Source organism: Aotus nancymaae, unplaced genomic scaffold (assembly GCF_030222135.1).
Source record: "Aotus nancymaae isolate 86718 unplaced genomic scaffold, 86718_ANA_hifiasm-v0.15.2.pri h1tg000040l, whole genome shotgun sequence".
Classification (NCBI taxonomy): domain Eukaryota; kingdom Metazoa; phylum Chordata; class Mammalia; order Primates; family Aotidae; genus Aotus; species Aotus nancymaae.
The window spans coordinates 112,410,783-112,428,988 of record NW_026988454.1 but is presented as its reverse complement, the minus strand read 5'-3'; the positions used below and the strand labels follow the sequence as shown (position 1 = coordinate 112,428,988).

Here is an 18,206-nt window from a genome sequence, read left to right as displayed (position 1 = left end):
CTAAGTAAAAAATGGGGTTAAAGTATTCTTGGTCACTAATTAATTGAAAGTACGTAATCAATATCATTTATGTTTTCAATCACACGCTTTTTTGAGTATTTATTATGTACCAGGGACTGTTCCAGGCACTTTATATAGATTAATTCTCATGACAAATTCTATAACATAGGAACTTTTTAATTTCCAATTGAGAAAACTGACACAGACAGATTATGTAATGGCTCACAAATTATACATGTAGTCATTGGTGGAGTAGAGATTGATTATCAGGTTATATAATAACAGAGCTCATTCTTTTAACCTCCACCCTCCTCATGATCACAGCTGTGTGATGGGTTTCTATCATGTGTGGTTATTCTCTGTATACATGGCCTGAACCAGGCACTGTTTCTGGGTTTCAATTTTTCTACAAATATAAAATATTTCTATATCACTGTTTTAATACTGTTATATTAACAAATCATAGTGGTACCAGAATAATCAGAATCATTATTTACATGCCATGTAATGATGATTCAGTCATGAGATTATCTTATTAGTAGAGGAAAGCAGTGTGTTAAGAATCTAAGGAGCACTAGATTTAGACAGGGAAAACTAACCTTGAGGTCTGGTTCTTAGTTTACCATCTATATATTTGAGATAAATATTTATCTATCTAAGCCTTAGGATTCTCTTCTTGAAGGCCATATTGGTAAGATCAACCATATTCAGAGTTTTAATAGCAAGGATCAAGTAGAAAACATGTAAAAAATAATAAGTAATCAATAAATGAATTTAAACAATTTGGTCTACTTTTACAAATCTAGAGCTGAGTATTTAAATCCAAAAAGATGTATCCTTACAACTTAATGATATTGTCTTATCATTAGAGAATGTCACTATTTATATTTATACTTAATTTATATTTTAACTCCCTCTGACATCGAAAGAAACAAATTAGAAATATGTTCTATAATCTGAGTTTAAAAAGCAGCAGTCCAGTTCTCTTGTCTTCTGTATACTTCATTTCTCACTCAAAAGGTATCTATCTATTTATAGCCAAACCGTGAAAAATCTGTTCTGTCAATATTTTCTCTCTATGAAATGCTTGTAAGAACCATTTGAACCATTGGAAATTTAATAGACTAATTGTATATAAACAGAGAAAAATAGCAGTGGCAAATTTTAAAAAGTGGGCAGTTTCATAGTGATATCATGCATAAGAAAATGACCTTGGACAATAGGGCCCGTTTTTGCTTGAGTGCAACCATATCCAATTTATCTGTATAAAATAAACCACTTATATTGAGTTGGCACGTTCCATTCTAACATCCTTTGTTGTCTTTATAGTTTATGTGGTAGTTACCTATAAATAAAAACAAATATGCGTTAACTTTTCAAAAAAAAAAAAAGTATGAGTCATCAATTCCAGCAAAAATTCAAATAGAAATTACTTCAACACTTGTATGTATTTTCAGATAATTAGTACTTGGACATTAATTCAGGATATCTAGTAATTGATTTGATGACATATTTTTTAGGTAAAGAAATCTCGGCCAGGCACGGTAACTCACTCCTGTTATCACAGCACTTTGGGAGGCTGAGGTGGGCAGATCACGAGGTCAAGAGATGGAGACCATCCTAGCCAACATGATGAAACCCCATCTCTACTAAAAATACAAAAATTAGCTGCGCATGGTGGCACATGCCTGTAGTGCCAGATACTCAGGAGGCTGAGGCAGGAGAATTGCTTGAGCCCGGGATGCAGAGGTTGCGGTGAGCCAAGATCACGCCACTGCACTCCAGTCTGGCAACAGAGCGAGACTCTGTCTCAAAAAAAAAACAAAAACAAAAAAAGAAGTCTCACCAAAAGATAGCTCTTACATAAGCTATTGCATTCTGTATTCAGTTCCCTCATAGTTGGTAAAGTAGTATAAGTTGTTCTCAAAGAAAGGTCAATGGACATGATATTCCTGCACTACCCAGAAGAGAATAATAAGGTACTTTTCTTCGTAATAGGAATTAGTTCATTGACAATAAGGGTAAAGATAAGGAAGAGGTAAACAGTTCGTACTCTAGCTATACCCTATTAACATGGCTAAATTTATGGTGCTGAAAGCTATATTCAAATATTTTCTCCAGCACTTTACAGTGTCAACAAGATTAGAGTCTAAATAACTGTAACTAAATAATAGTGATGTAATTAATGTAATGATCTTCTAATTCCTAGAGTATTATGATTATTTTGTCAAGAAATAAACAAGTGATTCCTTCTCTAATTCAGCAATCAAAATATCCCTGCATAAAAGTTTATATTACATGGTGGAATTCTGATCTTAAAAGAGAACATAATAAAAAAAAAAAAGAAAAGAAAAAAGAAGAATCTTCATGGTAGAAAATTTATTAGTAGAAAGGTATTAAAAGACATTTCTTCACATGCAAGGTGTTGAAGTGAGGGAACAGAAAAGTTTTGCTTCTCTGGGGCTTATTAAGAATAAAAAGATTTCTATGCTTGGTTAAATGTGTTATCATCAAAGGGCAAGTAGTAAGAAAGATTACTATCTTTTCACAAAAACAGTAAGATATTTTTCTGTAGACCTTCTATCCAGAAATTTACTGCTTGTCTTGATTAGATGGAATTTTATATGTCTACATTGAAATAAAAAAATTAACTTAAATATTTCAGTTAGAGTAACCTAGACAATTATAAGTGCATGGTGCATGTCACAACAACAATAATATCTTGTTAAACTAGATAACATCACCCCGTCTCTGACCTCCATAGCACAACTGTTGGAAACAAAAAAAGACATCCTTCCTTAGTGAGTATTTTTAGGGTAAATAATATTGTCCCAAGGGTGGCCAAGAAAGTCCTCATTTTTGCTATTACATAATCTCTGCCTTTGCTATATCTTCATCTTTCCTAAGATCACTGTGACATTTCCCAAGTTTTCCATATGAACATCAGCTGCACAGCCATGAGAGCTCTTTCTGAAAATTAAAACACTCTTACAAATATTTCTAAAATTATCCTGTTAGACAAAACTAGCTCAACTAGATTTCCTGATGGATCTTAGGAACAGGAGTTGTGCTGAGTTGTGGGTCAGGTTTACTCATCAGCTAACTGAGGTTCATTATGCAAAACTCTCCGTGGTTATGCAATTCTAATTCTTGTCCCAACCAAATCAAAATTCCTTCATTAGAAACATTCTCTGAGGGCATAAAATTGAGTTGGCCAGACACCAGCCCTACTTTGCTGGGACAAAGGTACCTATTCCTAAACTTCCTTATGAGATTTTCTTTGAAAAAAGAATCACACTGCTAAAAGGGGCTCTATCTCTCAGATCTTGTTATTTATCCCTTTGCCGTGTTATGAATAGTGCTTAATTGCATTACGGAGGGAGCACTGATAAATTGTGTCATCTCACAAGCTTTCTAATCGTTAAATGTATACAAAAACACATCAGACAGATCAAAATTGGTAGCTACCATATTTGAAAGGGAAGAAACACATTTTCTGTTAATGAAGAGTAGATAGGGCTGGGAGCTGTGGCTCACGCCTGTAATCCCAACACTTTGGAAGGCTGAGGCGGGTGGACCATGAAGTCAGGAAATCGAGACCATCTTGTCTAACACTGTGAAACCTCGTCTCTACTAAAAATACAAAGATTAGCCAGGTCTGGTGGCAGGTGCCTGTAATACCAGCTACTCGGGAGGCTGAGGCAGGAAAATCATTTAAACCCACGAGGCGGAGGCGGAGGCAGAGACAGAGGTTGCAGTGAGCCAGATCGCACCACTGCATTCCAGCCTAGGTGACATGTGTCAGAGCGAGAGTCTAAAAAAAAAAAAAGCAGATGGCTTAGAGGGATTTTGGTGTGGAAACCAGGTATATGAAGACAACCATGATCCTCATAGTAAATCTGGCAATAGGGACACATACACTTATTTAGAGAGGGAGCAGAGTAACTCAGGTAAGTAATATGAATATCTGAGTGTCAAAGTGGAAATAACGAGATTATAAACATAATTAGAATATATTTTCTTGTCTCTTTAATGTGTTTATCCATTTGAAATACAAAAATCCCCAATGAATAAGTAGAGACTAAATTAATTGTATGTAAATAGATATATTTAGAATTTAAAAGTGCATATTTTCATTAAATATTGCAAATATTTTTTTTTACCTACTCTTGAGGGAAAAACATGCATCTCTGTTCCAGACTTGATGCTCAATAGTAATTCTTTTTTCCAGAGTTTATACGCAGCACTGACTTCTCCATTTAATGCAGTATCCATAATCATACTCAACATCATCACAAAATGTTTTACATATTCCTCTCACTCTTTCACATCTCTCAAATCTATATTTTGGTTGTTGTGGTTCAAAACTGCTTCTGGCTGCAATTAAGAAAAATATCTAAAGTTATTAGTCTCTTAGTAATTTAGGGATTTACTTGCTAAAGAAAGACAAAAACTGTTCTCATTATGACATCGTGTGTGTTCAAGATGGAGAGAATGGAACATAGATTTGTTTTGTAGCAGAATTTATGAATCATTTAAGAAAATGACTGAGCTACTACCATTTTACTTGTAAAAATTTGTATGACCTTATCTTGCAGTGCTCATCGATTCTAAACTTTAGCTGGTTCAGTCTACAGAAACAATGAGGAAGTAACACACAGTTTAGTACCTAATTATATGTATTTTTGTCAAACATTTGTTGTGATACTTTTGTTCTTGGAGCTAAATATATAAGCCCTTCTATAATAGCTATAATTTATTTTGGTTCTTTATCTCTTTCATATTTGGACATAGTGGTCTCACAAATAGTAATCATGGAGAAAAACTAGGTAAGGCTTTTAATGTACTAACTTTACTGATAGGGCAATTGATTGAGAAAACTAAAAGCTAAAGTACTTTAGTTATACATAGAGAAACATAGTTTTGATGTATACTACATATCTAGTAAAAAGAGGAGTCTCACATTAGTATTCTATTATAGTTTCTTGTGAATCATCTAAGAGAGTGAAAAGAAAGATGTTCTGAGATTCAAAAATTACAGTTTTATGTTCATACATTATAGTAAATGGAGGCAAATTATTTTGTTACTTTAAAGTTTTATTGTTCCTAAGCATTCAACTGTACTCTGATAATGCCTTTAGAATAGAAAAGAGACTTTGGAGTCAGGCATATTTTTACTTTTCAATTTTATCAATCTATTTACCTATCTTTGGTCAGTTTTTCTACCTATCTGGATAATATAATATGATAAACATAATTATCAGAAAGATACTTGAATATTAAAGTTTGTTATGTGTGTGTATATGTGACAGGAAAGAATGAGGCAAAATACTTTTGTTAAAATTTAGAGAATGAATTGAATTGAATTCAGATTTGAATTATGTAATATCCACCCATAGAACCTAATTGTCTACATAGAATCTAATTGAAATTTAGAAAGATATTTTATTTCAACTAAAAATGGTAGGCATTTAGTACCCAGTATTCACCAGGCATTAGGTCAAGAACTAGAGAAAGACTAGAGAAAATCTTTAAAGCACTCACTTATTGCCCTAAATGAAGTTGGTAGAAAATAATGAAATGTAAGGTGGAAGAAACTGTCAGGTGGATTTTGACATGTAAACATACATATATATATATTTAGTGAATGATAAACTAATTTATGATGATAGAATCCCCACCACTGGTGAATTTTGTTGAAATCTAAAGTCATTTCACAGATAGTTGAAATAATCTAAAGTCAGGAAGAGAATGATAATTGCATTTTACTTTTTATAACTGTTGCTGGGATAGAAACTTTTTTAAGCCAATCAATATTCCTGAGCCATTATATATTTTCAACTCACAAAATCTATGGTGGTTTTTAAGATATATTCAAATCACAAAAAGGTATAGACTTATAGAAATAATAGGTGCATTTAAAATGTACCAATTTTGTTCTGACTTTCTAATTATTTTAAAGAATAAGAATGTTTTGAGTTATGAGGAAATCTATAGAACCATACAAAAACAAAAAGCATGCATTGTAAAATTGGTTCTAATGTTTATTATTTATTCACAGTTATGGCTCACTATTTAATCAAAGGTTTGTCATGCATAAATTACGAATGAAACTAACATCTTTTTGTATTGTTATGAAAATTGATTATGCAATATGTATAAAAACAATTTTAAAGTGTTGAATGCTATGTAAATGTCATCCATAAGTGCATGAGTATCTATGTGAGATGAAACTGGGTGATACATAAAATGTATAAACAAATTGTTTGGAGGAAAGATGGATAGTATCACTTTCACTCACACGTCTGCACATTTTGTACATCACTGGAGAAATTGAGCCCATTATAACTATTTTTCATAAAAAGAGAGAAATCCAAATGCTAGTTTAGGGCCTCAGTCACAAGAATATATTCCAAAAGATTTCTTGGAGTCTTATCAAGAGTTAGGTACCATAAATAGAGTGGAGATGTGCTGTGGACATCAACACAATCCTGCAAGCACATAGATACGGACAAATCTCTTAGAAAACTAAGGATTAAAAGCTCAGTGTTCTCCATGATTCAATGTTAGTTTTTCCAAGCCCCCTGGGCAGTTTTTCACTCTCCCAAGAGAAATGTCTGGCATATATCTCTCTATCTCCTAGCAAATAACATCTCTGAGGGTGACCGCTTCACCCACCTCATGATGCTCCTGCAGAGTTGAAAGTAGAGGGAGGCAGTGCTGAAAGTAAAAGGAATTATGTTTTGGAGGATGTTTGCTCTTGCTGGATGGAAGTTTCATGTTTAGATATATTATTTATCATTTTGCTATATAGGACAAATTATCTAGATCGCTGGATTTCAGTTTCCTCATTAAACTGAGGTTTTAGTGAGATTTCAAAAGGTATAAAGAGATAAAATATGCAAGCTGCTCTTATAGTGTTGAAAAATTAATAAGCCTTCAAAAATCGGATTATTCTCATTCACTTTGTCTTTGTCTTTTGGATCTCATAGTAAAACCTTATAAAGCCTTACCCTAAGTGGATCAGTTACTCACTATTTATGCCCCGCCATCACATTGTTACTAGTATTTAACTCCTGCTATCATTTTTGCTATAGATAAGCACATACTTCTGGTCTTACAGTTACAGTTTGCAGGCTCACTGTATATCTCATTCTCTAATTTATTTCAGCAAATAGTATTGCTATGTGCTGAAAATTCTTGAAACAATATATACAATAAATATACTAAATAACTAAAAAAAGAGACTGAGTGAATACATATGTTATTATAGATAGGAACCTAATTTATATTATATAATAAAAAACTTTCTATGCTTTATTACAAGCTATTCATCAGTTATGTCCTCTCAACTTAGCGAATGACTTAACCTTTTTTTGCAGTTTCCTTAACTGAAAAATGCATTTAATAATACTTCAGAGGGTTGTGTGGCAATCAAATGAGAAAACAGATAAGGAAATATTGTTTGGCCTATAATTTTATGAAGTTTTCATCGTCACTATAAATGAGTCATTTGTAGATTTATGGCAGATTAAGATAACCATTTGTTAATTTACAGATTTTTCTCTCACTTCTACTGTTAAATGAAGAGAATGCTCTCTGTGATTCATACAATACACATTTAGTCAGCAAATATGTTATTCTTGGTCCTGTGCTAGGTGGCGATGAAAATAAATAAAATATTTAAGCTCTTTGCCCTCAAAGAGAATTACTATTTATTGGGAAATGATGACATAGATGAAAAAAAAATGTATCACTCCTAAAGGCAATTCTGAAATATAAGCAAAATGTCCTTAAATCACAAAATAAAAAGGTGTAAACTCTTCCTGGAATAGTGTGTTTTGACTATTACTACTTTAACTGCTACTACCACAGCCACTACTAATAGCTATGTTTCATTAACTGTTCCCTAGGTTTCAGATTCTTTTCTAAGCCAGTTATATTTATTATCTGATTTACTCCTCCAATAACTCTTCCCATTTCATGTAAAAGGACAACTGAAATTAACTCTGCATAAGATTTCAGAGAGAGTAGGAGAGGAAGTAGGAAACAAAGCTAGGTTTGCTGGACCCAAAGGCAATAAATACATGCTTCATTGCTTCACTGAGGAGATGACAGGTGGCTGGATCTTCAAAAGATAAAAGCATATATTTCTGAAAGTGTAGAGAAGGTCTTACAAGCAAAAAGGTATATCCTAAATATAGATATTGTGTTTTAAAGAATGTGTGATCTATGCAGAATCCTATGACCTTTTAGCATAATTGAAATTATATGGATGTGAACTTTAGAAAGTCAAACCGGGCACAGGTGACAAAAGGCCCTGCCAAGCTAAGGTGTTGTATATTATCAGAAATGAAGTGGTAAAACTGGTGAGATTTTAAGCACCTTCCATTTTTTTTCTCTTTTAAGGGAGGAAGTAGATACATTTTTGTAACAGGAAATCTATGTGGAAGTTTATTAAAATAGTCTAAATAAGGAAATGATGAATAAGATAATTAAGTTAGTGGGACTTAAAAAGGAGAAAGTGAACCTAGAAGATATTTCTGAATGAGAAGCAGCACAATTGATAAGTTTTGGATTTGGGGGTAAAGAGAACTGGGACAAAGAGTAACAATGACCAGAAGTGTTTTAGCTTGTAAAACTGTATGACTAAAAATGAAATGACAATGTTTTGGCCTTTCAGACGTATGTTTGATAGTCAAATAGAATAAAAGGCAATGGACAGATTTTAGCCCTTGTGTGTAACATGAGTTCATTTTGGACAAATCATGATTAAAGAATTTGGAGGCTATCCACTAAGTTCCCTAAGTGGTAGTAAATACAGTTTTGTGGTTTAAGAGGGAGATTGAGAAAATGTCTTTTGATAGGAGAAGTCATTGGCATTAACAATATAGAGAAAGCACATAAAAACAAGGAAAACAGATTCAGAGACAAAACACTGGAGACCATTGACATTTAGAAAACTATCAAAAACAGATAATTCAATTAATAATTGTCACAATAGCAGTCAATTCTAGCATGTGTTCATAAGTCTAGCAAGATAACTAAAATAAACCTTTGAGTTTGCTTTAGGAAAACATTTACAACATGATCAAGAAAAGTTTCAGTTAATTGATGTGAGCAAATGTATGATGAGAAGAGTGTAAAAGAGTTAAGGAAGTGGAGACCATGAGTCTAAGATTCTTTACAAGAAATTACGTGAAGAGAGAATAAGGCAGATTAGAAAGTGGCTTGAAGAAAAAAGACAAAATAAAGGAGGTTTTTTGTAAGATGAAAGAGACTTGAGTATATTTGTGTTTACTAATGAGAACCATATAACGTAGGTAAATTTTTTAAGAAAATTTGACTCACAAAAATGGCAGTCATATGTGTCCAAATATATAAGAAGAAATGAAATCATCAACAAATGACAGGAGAAAGATGCCGGAAACAGGACAGTTGTGAAGAATACCTAGAGTCTACTCAACTTACATTTTCCTTGAAAACTCCTTTACAAATTCTCAGCTCTTCTCACAATTCCAAAACATCCTTCTCATCTTCACTGTCAGCTAATGATCTTGCTCCCTTCACTTCAATGATCCAATTGGAGATTCCTAAGACTCTTGACAGACTTTCACCACCAAATTAACCCACCAGTCAGCATCTACCTCTGTGTATTCTACACATTCTGCTTATGAATGAAAAAAGCATCTTCACGCTCTAATGAGAAGCTAATCTCTCAATCTCTGCATTAGATGTTACCCTGTCTTGCCAACTCAAAAGATTACTGTCTCCACTCTCATTTCCTGTCTCTTCTTGTAACCACTTGCCAAATCTATTTGATATGACTAACTTTACATGTCCAAAATTGAAGCAATCGTCCAACCCAAACTTGTTACACCTAATATCCTCCCCATTTTAGTCAATGGCACAACTCAATCTTTCCAGCTGCTCAGACAAGAAATCCTGGAGTCATTCTTGACCCCTCTCTCTGCATGGCCAAAATTTAATCTCTCATGAAATCTGGCTAACTCTACCTTTAACAGATCCAGAATTCTACCATTCCTCATTGTTTGTATTAGCTACTATAATTTATCACCTATATTATTTACTGCTTATTTTAATAACTTTTGAACTTGTTAAAGAACTTCAGAGAGACCTTTTAAAAAATTCAAATTGTGTCTCTCCTCTGGCTATAACCCTTTGAATTCCTTTCAGAATGAAAGTCAAGATCTTTTCTAGCTCTTGGATAATCAGTTTGTCAAGATATTTTCTCTTCTACTTCCTCTCCCAGGACTCTCCTCCTGAGTTACTCTTTTCCAGCAATTCTTTACTCTCAGATGTTCCCTACACATTTCAGGTGTGCTCTTATGAACACTTTTTTCAATCTTTATAACAGGTCTCTGTGAAAAATCATATTTAAAATTACTGTAGCCCAGGATTATGGGCCACTACACTCTACTTTGTTTCCTTTTCTCTAACACTTATCACCTTCTACTAGAATAGATAATTTGTTTATTTATTGTATTAACTGTTTATATTTGTATCCACTCACTATACTGAGCTCCATATAAACAGACAACATTGTTAGCTTTGTTTTTCTATGTGTCCCAGTCATATTGCAGTCTGACATATGGTAGGTGTTCAATAGATATTTATTGAATTGGTAAATAAATGAGGGATAATAGATTGAATGTAGTGTCTAACCTAAGTATTATCCATGTTATACCTTGACACTGATCTTTTTGGAACAATATTCCAAGCTTTATTCATTTGTGAACTCTATCAAATTAGATATTACTTAAAAATCAGTTTGTAGTCCATCAATATCAGTTCCTTAAGCCAGGAGCTATAATTTTTCAGTCTCCAAATCCAAATCCCATTACATTGAGCCTGGCAAGAAGTAAGCCATTTACAAAACATTGCCTGAATAAGTAAATTGCTAATTGGAATTAGATTTTGTTCTTGCCCAAGGACATTGAGGTAAAATAAATACGGAAATAGATTGGGTTTGAATATGTGATATCAGGTAGAACTCTAATTTCTGTCTTCCTAGTTCATGTGGGAATTTGATGGTGATAAATCTAATTTCAATATAATGCTTTTAATTGATTCATGTGGGTATTGAATACCAAATAACAGCAACAATTTCCAACATTTTGTGGTGTCTATTTCATCAAACTCACTACTCAAGACTCACAAGAAACTGAACATGAAGGAAAATATATAGTGTTATGAAAATTTATATTGTGGGCCATATGAGGGAAAAATATAAAACTTTCAGTTTTTTAGAACAAATTAGTTTAAGATTATCTAGTTCTTTTGTAAGTTTACACAATAAAGATTATAATATATCAGCAAGAAAATCAGCAGAAATCTTTTCTTTTTTAAGCATTTCCTTTTTTTTTTTTGCCTTTCTTTTGTTAATAAATTACAAACTTAGACACATGTAAAATGGGAGCAGAATAATTAGTAACACCTTGTCTTTTTAAGGAAGCAGGGTGAAGAACTTCATCAAAGGGGCTTCCAGAGTTTTCAGTCTTTTTTTCATGCAGAAAAGACTTAAAAGATTTCCTCAGGAAGAAAATATTAATTTTGAGATTGATGCACGTAGGTTTGCATTCTCCTTCAATTATTTAATTTGTCCCTTGAGCTGAAGGCAGAGGCTGGTGGCTTAAATGTATTGAACACAAGTAAAGACCATCTTAGAAATTGAGATGGTTTTGGTGCTCTCTGTCAAGCACTGAAAGATAGGGGGTGCACCAGTAGTTTTAGCACAGCCTAGTTTATGTGCAGAGATGCGTCAGATGTTTTCTCATCTTCTTAGTGGCTCCTAACAAGCTCAACTCTTATTTTTCCCACATTAATAGTATATTAGGCCTCTCAATTCTGCATTAGAGGTCTTGATGGAGAGATGGCTCAGTCTCTACTTAAGTAAAATAAATACAAATCAAACTTTTATAACTTTCATTTTAAACATTTATTTTGCTAATCTCTTTCTTGACATAGCTAATATATTCATTATCTGAAAGTTAGGCCAATTATTGTTTCTGGAGCCACCAATATGTCTATAACCTCTAGCCCATGTGTAATAATATATAAAAAATTTAAATAGCTAGCTATTTCTTATACAAAACAGAAAATGTAATTGGTCACCTAAAAATCTCACTGATTTTTTTTATTGTTTCCATTTTCATTTTTAATTTTTTTCGAGAATGGGTGGTTGACTTTATAAATCAGAAGTTCTCAGTCAAGTGTAAATTTGTCCCCTCCCCCATATAGGATATTTGGCTATATAGATAGATATTTTTTATTATCACAGTTGGGAGATGGGTTGCTATTTGCATCTAGTGGGTAGGAGTTAAGGATGCTGAAAAACATATAATGAGCAGAATAGCTCCCACAACAAAAAATTACCTGGACGGACCAAAATATCAACAGTGCCAAGGCTGAGAAACCCTGTTATAAACAAATATTGTAAAAATACCTTTGAAGTTATTTACATTGCAAGAAAGCACACTGAACAATCAAAGACTATTTAAATTTTATCTAAGAGAAAAATTATTTCCTCATTCATAGTTTGTTGTAGATAATGCTTAATATGAGCACACTTAGATCTTCTATTTACATTTGAAAAATAGAATGGATCCACAGTGAGGCCATAATAAAAATACCAAAGAGTAGAAAGTCCTTGGAATTTTTTGATTTATCATCTTTTTTTTGAGTCTAATTCTGACCCATATGTATGATTTAATACATTTCATTTTTCTTTGGTTAATTTGTCAAAAGATTATTTAATTTTATTTTGAGGGGTAGGAAGAAAGGATTCAGTTTTATTATTATGTTGTAGTATTGATGATGTTTCTTAAGAATTTTGAATTAATATGGATTGTTAAATTGTATTCCTAAACTCAAAAAATAACAGAATTAGCTCTTCTGAATGGAAACCGAATGGTACAGATGTATCACTGAGATGTTTTAGGGAGGAATACTGTGGATCCTCAGAGGCAGTAGGAGAGAAACTGAGGCAGAGTAAAATTGAAAAATGAAGGTTACTGCTGCTTCCTTTTGTCATGTATCTCTTCAGAGTTGTCTCTCAGGATTGAAAAGCTGGATTAAACTATTAGTCTTAGTTTTTTACTTCATTGGTCTAAATTTTCAGTTATGCACAGTCTCCTCTTTTTTCTGAAATTCTTTTCTTCTTTTTTTAGTCCCTCTCTTATTTCTTGACACACATTTTTCTTTACTAAATAATAAATATGAATAGAAGTTGGAGCTGGTTGTGATTTTTCTCTGCTCGTCCATTCTTATACTCGTGATTCTTTCACTTCAACTCTGTCTCTCTCACGATAAAGATGTCCAGTCTCCCAAGCCCAGTGGAATTATATATTTACATGGGGGGAATCTGTGGAACAGTATCTAATGAAATAACAGCACGTTTCTACTGGAATCTTGTATCTTAGAAATATGTTTACTCAATTCTTTGACCTAGAGTTTCCCACAACATTACTTATGGTAACTAACACGAGGCACATAAAACCTGTGGAACGTGTGAAACACGACACACAGAAAACTTGAGGAACTTGCATAAAACAAGTCCTGCTACTTCTGGTACCAAGAAATCAGGAGAAAATGTAATGTAAAGGAACCAGGTATGAGCATGACATATGACCATTTCTGAATGGTTTAACATGAATTTTTATTAGTTCTTGTGTACACAAGGCCTTGAAGGGTGAGCTGGGAAAACTTGGTAACATTGGTCTTCTCTTCTTGGAGCTTGTGACTTTTTTCTTCTGTCATCGTTATTGCTGCAAGCAGCAATGAGTTCCAGGTCTTATGCAGTAAGCAATCCTAATTTCATTTTCATGACACTGATTTTTACATCGACCATTACCCTCTCTGCACTCTCTTCTCAAATCCAAGCTACCATATTCAGGATATTTCTTTTTGGCTGTAAGAAGGGAAGAATGACTAAAATTAGCCACCTAGCTATGACATATCCATGTTTCAAAAGGAGAAAGTCCACAAAACAAAAGATTATAGAGTGAAAATGTCCACCTACCTGCTGAGGAAAGTTTAAGTGAATTTAAACTTTTTATTTCTATAATGTACCTTGGTGCAAGAGGTACATAGACTCAGAGATACATTATCTTGGTGCAAGGCACATTGTAGAAATAAAAAGGGTCTTGGACCAAAGTTAGGTGTTTCTATTTTCTGCCTTACAAGAAACTGGGCAGTCACCCAGGCAGGGATGGTTCCCAAAGTCAATGGAAAAAAACTGATCATAATTTATACTTTGTCAGGCTCTCTTTCTACGATCATCTAATTGAATTTGGACTCCTGTTTTCTGCTCTCATTAAGATTATTTAGTCTGAATGTTGTGCTTTATGAATTCTTCTTCAAGTGATTTTCAAAGTAGCTTGATTTTGTTTCTCTAAAATGTTGAGAGTTAGGCAACACTAGAGAATTTGTCTAAATTCCTGCAACTCCCCTGAATATCTTGGGTTTATTTCCCAGAAGAAATTATCTAATTCAGACATGTGTCTAATAACAACATTGATAAAGAAAAAAAAGTGCAGCCATTGTGGCGGTCGCATGATTTCTAAAATTACTAGTGTTACCTTTTTCTTTTTCCATCACAAAGTTTCTAAAATAGTAAAAACTTACAAAGAATTTCTCCCAATTATTCTTCATGCTATTAAACCCTTTGGCTATAAATCAATAAACTATTGTCAGGGGGCCAAATCCAGCCTGCCACCTGTGTGTGGAAATAATTGTAGTGGCACACAGACACCCCCAATTCCTAACACATTGTCTGTGTCTGCTTTTGCATTAAAATAATGCAGTTGAGATCATAGAGTTCACAAAGCCTAAACTACTGGTTGTCTCACTTACTTCTAGAAAAAACTTGTTAACTCCTTTTCTGAATTTATTTTTTCTCATCAATCATGAAAGAATGAGTGAGAGATTTGCAGCCAGGTCACAAGAAGACATGTCCAGGAGAGCAAAACTGTAACTAAAATTTGCACATCATAAGATACACAACATTTCACAAAATATAAAAATAACTTTGTAACAGTCAAAGCTGAAAGAAAATGTATATGTTGTGGTTTTTAGCTTAAAGATGAACTCTCACTTGAGGTTTCTTATTTAGAATTGAATATATTTAGGGGTTTGGGGACATTGGTTTGATCGACTATGTGATCTATTCCAAATCAATTATTTTTAGGTTATATTTAAATTGTACCCTGGCTGATGCATTTTCAGAAGTCCTTTGTCTTGTAGACTTCTTTTGTGTATGCAAATCAATTTCCATAAGTAATCACCCTAATCATGTGTTAAGGTTAAGGAGAACTAGTTTGGCAGAATTCTATGTTTTGCAGGTGGCTGACCAAAGGACAGATTTACATATTTTCATATATAAAAGCAAATAAATTATGCCTCCGTTTCCTGAAATTAATTAGTGCTTGATGTCCCAATCAGTCTTCTCAAAGGCCAGGCCTTTTTGCCTAGGCAGTCTGTCTGCATTTCCAACAGCTGACAAGTAATGGTGAGTAGTAATGCCTGTTAGCTAATACATAGACTCAGAGATACATTATCTATGTCGTTGGTACAGTGGCAATAAAGCCAAGTCCCTATTAATGTTTGCTTTCTTCCCAATGTAACCGAAGCAATTCAGAGTATGAAGCAACTTAAACAAAGCATAGAAGAACATATAGTTAATCTGCACAGTTTAAACATTCACTTCTAAAGATCACTACTTATTCTATGTTTTCAGAGGAGTTATTATTATTATATTATACAAACCCATATGTGATTGCCAGTGACAGACACCTGAATTATACTCACTTTTGGCAAGAGTTCTGTCACATTTTGCACTGTTGTCCAAGATTCCACCTTGAACAGACCCTACCCCTTCTCTTTCATTCTTTGTCTTATTTCACCTTTCTAAACATTATTGTCTTCTTTCTCCTCATTCTGACCTCTACCTGTATTCTCCAGCTTGTGTCCTTGGGTTGCTAATCTCCTTTGCAAGCATTCAGCTCCTCATTCAAATAGTATCAATTAAATATACTCCCTGTCAATTGGATGCCAAGCTCAAGGGCACAGCGTCTCACTCTAAGCAATATTAACCTGTTGTATAGGATAATCTTTTGCTCTAAGTGGCTGTTCTGTTCATTGTAGGCTATCTAGCAGCATCCTGGCCTCTATCTACAATGGATACTATGCCAGTAGTACAAGTTGTGATGAGCTAAAAAGTCTCTAGACATTGCCTGATGTTCCCTTGAGCACAAACTCACTCTTCAGTGAGAACCGCTGGTCTAGAGATACTGTGATAAATCAAAAATTATTATTTCTGCTCTCAAATACATTGTTCAACTCCAATCTTCTGTCTGAAGTCTCTGATCATCACTTTCAGCAAAGTAAAATCTCCCACCATTTCTCTCACACCACTTTTTGTGACAATATTATTTTAGATTTACAGAAGAGTAGCAAAGTTGGTAGGAGCCAGTTTCCCCTTATGATATATGTTGCATAATCTGGTAATGTTTATTGAGATTAAGAAATTAATATTCATGTAATATTATTTAATAAACTGCACTTTATTCAAATTTCACCAGTTTTCACACTTGTTGTTTTTGTCTGTTTTTCACTATTGTTTATATTATCTGTTCTGTCTAATCCAAAATACCACATTATATTTTTGTAAAATGATATTTTAATCCCTATATTATTATCGTACTTTTACCAAGAAACAACTTATGTCTTCTCAAATTTGTTAGCATAAATCCCCATAAATATTTGCATATTACCTGGTAAAACTGTGACCCAAAAGAGCAGAATAAAGAAAATAAGTTGAATCTTCATGGTAGAGCGCTTCTTAAAAAAAAGTGTCAATAGACCTTCCTTTTCAAGTCAGTTGTTTTGAAATAAGGAAACAGAGATCCCTTTTATTTATAGATTCTCCTGGGAAGTACTTTAAACTACTGAGGCTTATCAAGAGCAGGAACATTTATATGCTTGGTTGAATAGTGCCACCCTCAAAGAACATGGACTCAAAAAGTGTTATTAAATTTTTCTCATAAAAGTAAAACCTGCTGTGTAACCTTAACTAGACTTTCATAAAAACATAGTCTTTAAGAGACTTTTATTTATAGAGGATATGTATTTGGATTGCTAAATGTTCTAGTAATCTTCTTCTCTATTCTATGTTATGTTTAATATTAAATATTATAATGCCTTAGTACTAAATTGTTCAATGCCTTAATCATAAGATTTTATGGAAAATGCCTGCATTGAGATCAGTTTTGTTTTGCAGATAAAATAATGAGAATCAGGGAGATTAAATGACTTTATTTCAATTAATATAATATGTAATTATTTAAATAATCAGTAAATTCTGGATTTACCAATAAGTGTGGGGAATATACTATACAAGTCTTTAAGTATGATTTATACATTTTCTATAATTATCTGATTTCAAAATTTCAGGTTCAATGTTTTAAATTCTGTTTATGGAACTGAAAGTTTCATATCTGATTTAATTGCATGCTTATAAAAAACCTATTATTTCAGATATGTGAGAAAGAGATGGAAGTTTTGCCCAGTACCTAGAAGCTGATGTTATAATGAAAAACAATTAATCAATTATTTCCTACCACATAGTTAAGACAATTTTTAGGACAGTGGTTCCTAAACTTTAGCTGCATCAGAATCCCCTAGAAAGTTTGCTAAAATAAGATTGCAGGGTCCCATTCCCAGTATTTCTGATTTAGTAGGTCTGGAATAGGGACCAAAACTTGCTTTTCTAACAAGATAATTGAATGCTAATGCTGCTGAAAGGGGCCACATATTAGTCTAGGAAACCTAACTCACTCATTCTATAATACCTAAGAAAAATGTTTCAGAATCATAGAATCTGCAGCATATATTAATAAGGAATTTAAGGCTGCTTACAATTTCTAATGAAATATACTCATATTACTGGTGAGAAAACTAAAATCAAGAGATATGAACTTATTTCCCTAGTAACTGTCATCCTTTACAACAAATGCTTCATATTATAAAATACAAAGAAAAACTTTTGAATTAAATCAAAATGAGGAATTGATTTATCTATATTTCCTTTCTGGGAGAGAAAAAAAAATGGAAAATGCAGCATTAGTTGATAGGAGGAAGACAATTTCTTTATGTCACCATGTAACATTTTTTCAACAAATATAATT

The 18,206-nt window shown here is 33.2% G+C and overlaps 1 protein-coding gene across 2 annotated transcripts; it reads right to left on the bottom strand.

Moving 5' to 3' along the window:
* Nucleotides 1-4,234: 4,234 nt before the first annotated feature.
* On the bottom strand, nt 4,235-16,907 carry LOC105709594 (beta-defensin 110). 2 transcript variants are annotated; one of them, XM_012441534.2, is made up of 2 exons: nt 16,794-16,894; nt 4,235-4,377 (listed from the first exon to the last, which is right to left on the bottom strand). In XM_012441534.2, exons 1-2 carry the CDS (start codon nt 16,846-16,848, stop codon nt 4,235-4,237), a joined length of 198 nt encoding a protein of 65 aa, XP_012296957.1. In that variant the 5' UTR covers nt 16,849-16,894. The 2 variants fall into 2 exon arrangements, with proteins under 2 accessions (XP_012296957.1, XP_012296956.1); XM_012441533.2 differs by lacking the exon at nt 4,235-4,377 and adding an exon at nt 13,658-13,930 and having other exon boundaries at nt 16,794-16,907.
* Between the last annotated feature and the right edge of the window lie 1,299 nt (nt 16,908-18,206).

Bases quoted from the DNA above. Each gene is read 5' to 3' on its own strand.
- LOC105709594 (XM_012441533.2), bottom strand. From the start codon at position 16,848: ATGAAGATTCAACTTATTTTCTTTATTCTGCTCTTTTGGGTCACAGTT. The intron at 13,931-16,793 runs GTAATATGCAAA...CCCTTCTTACAG, and splicing joins TTGGGTCACAGTTTTACCAG to CCAAAAAGAAATATCCTGAA.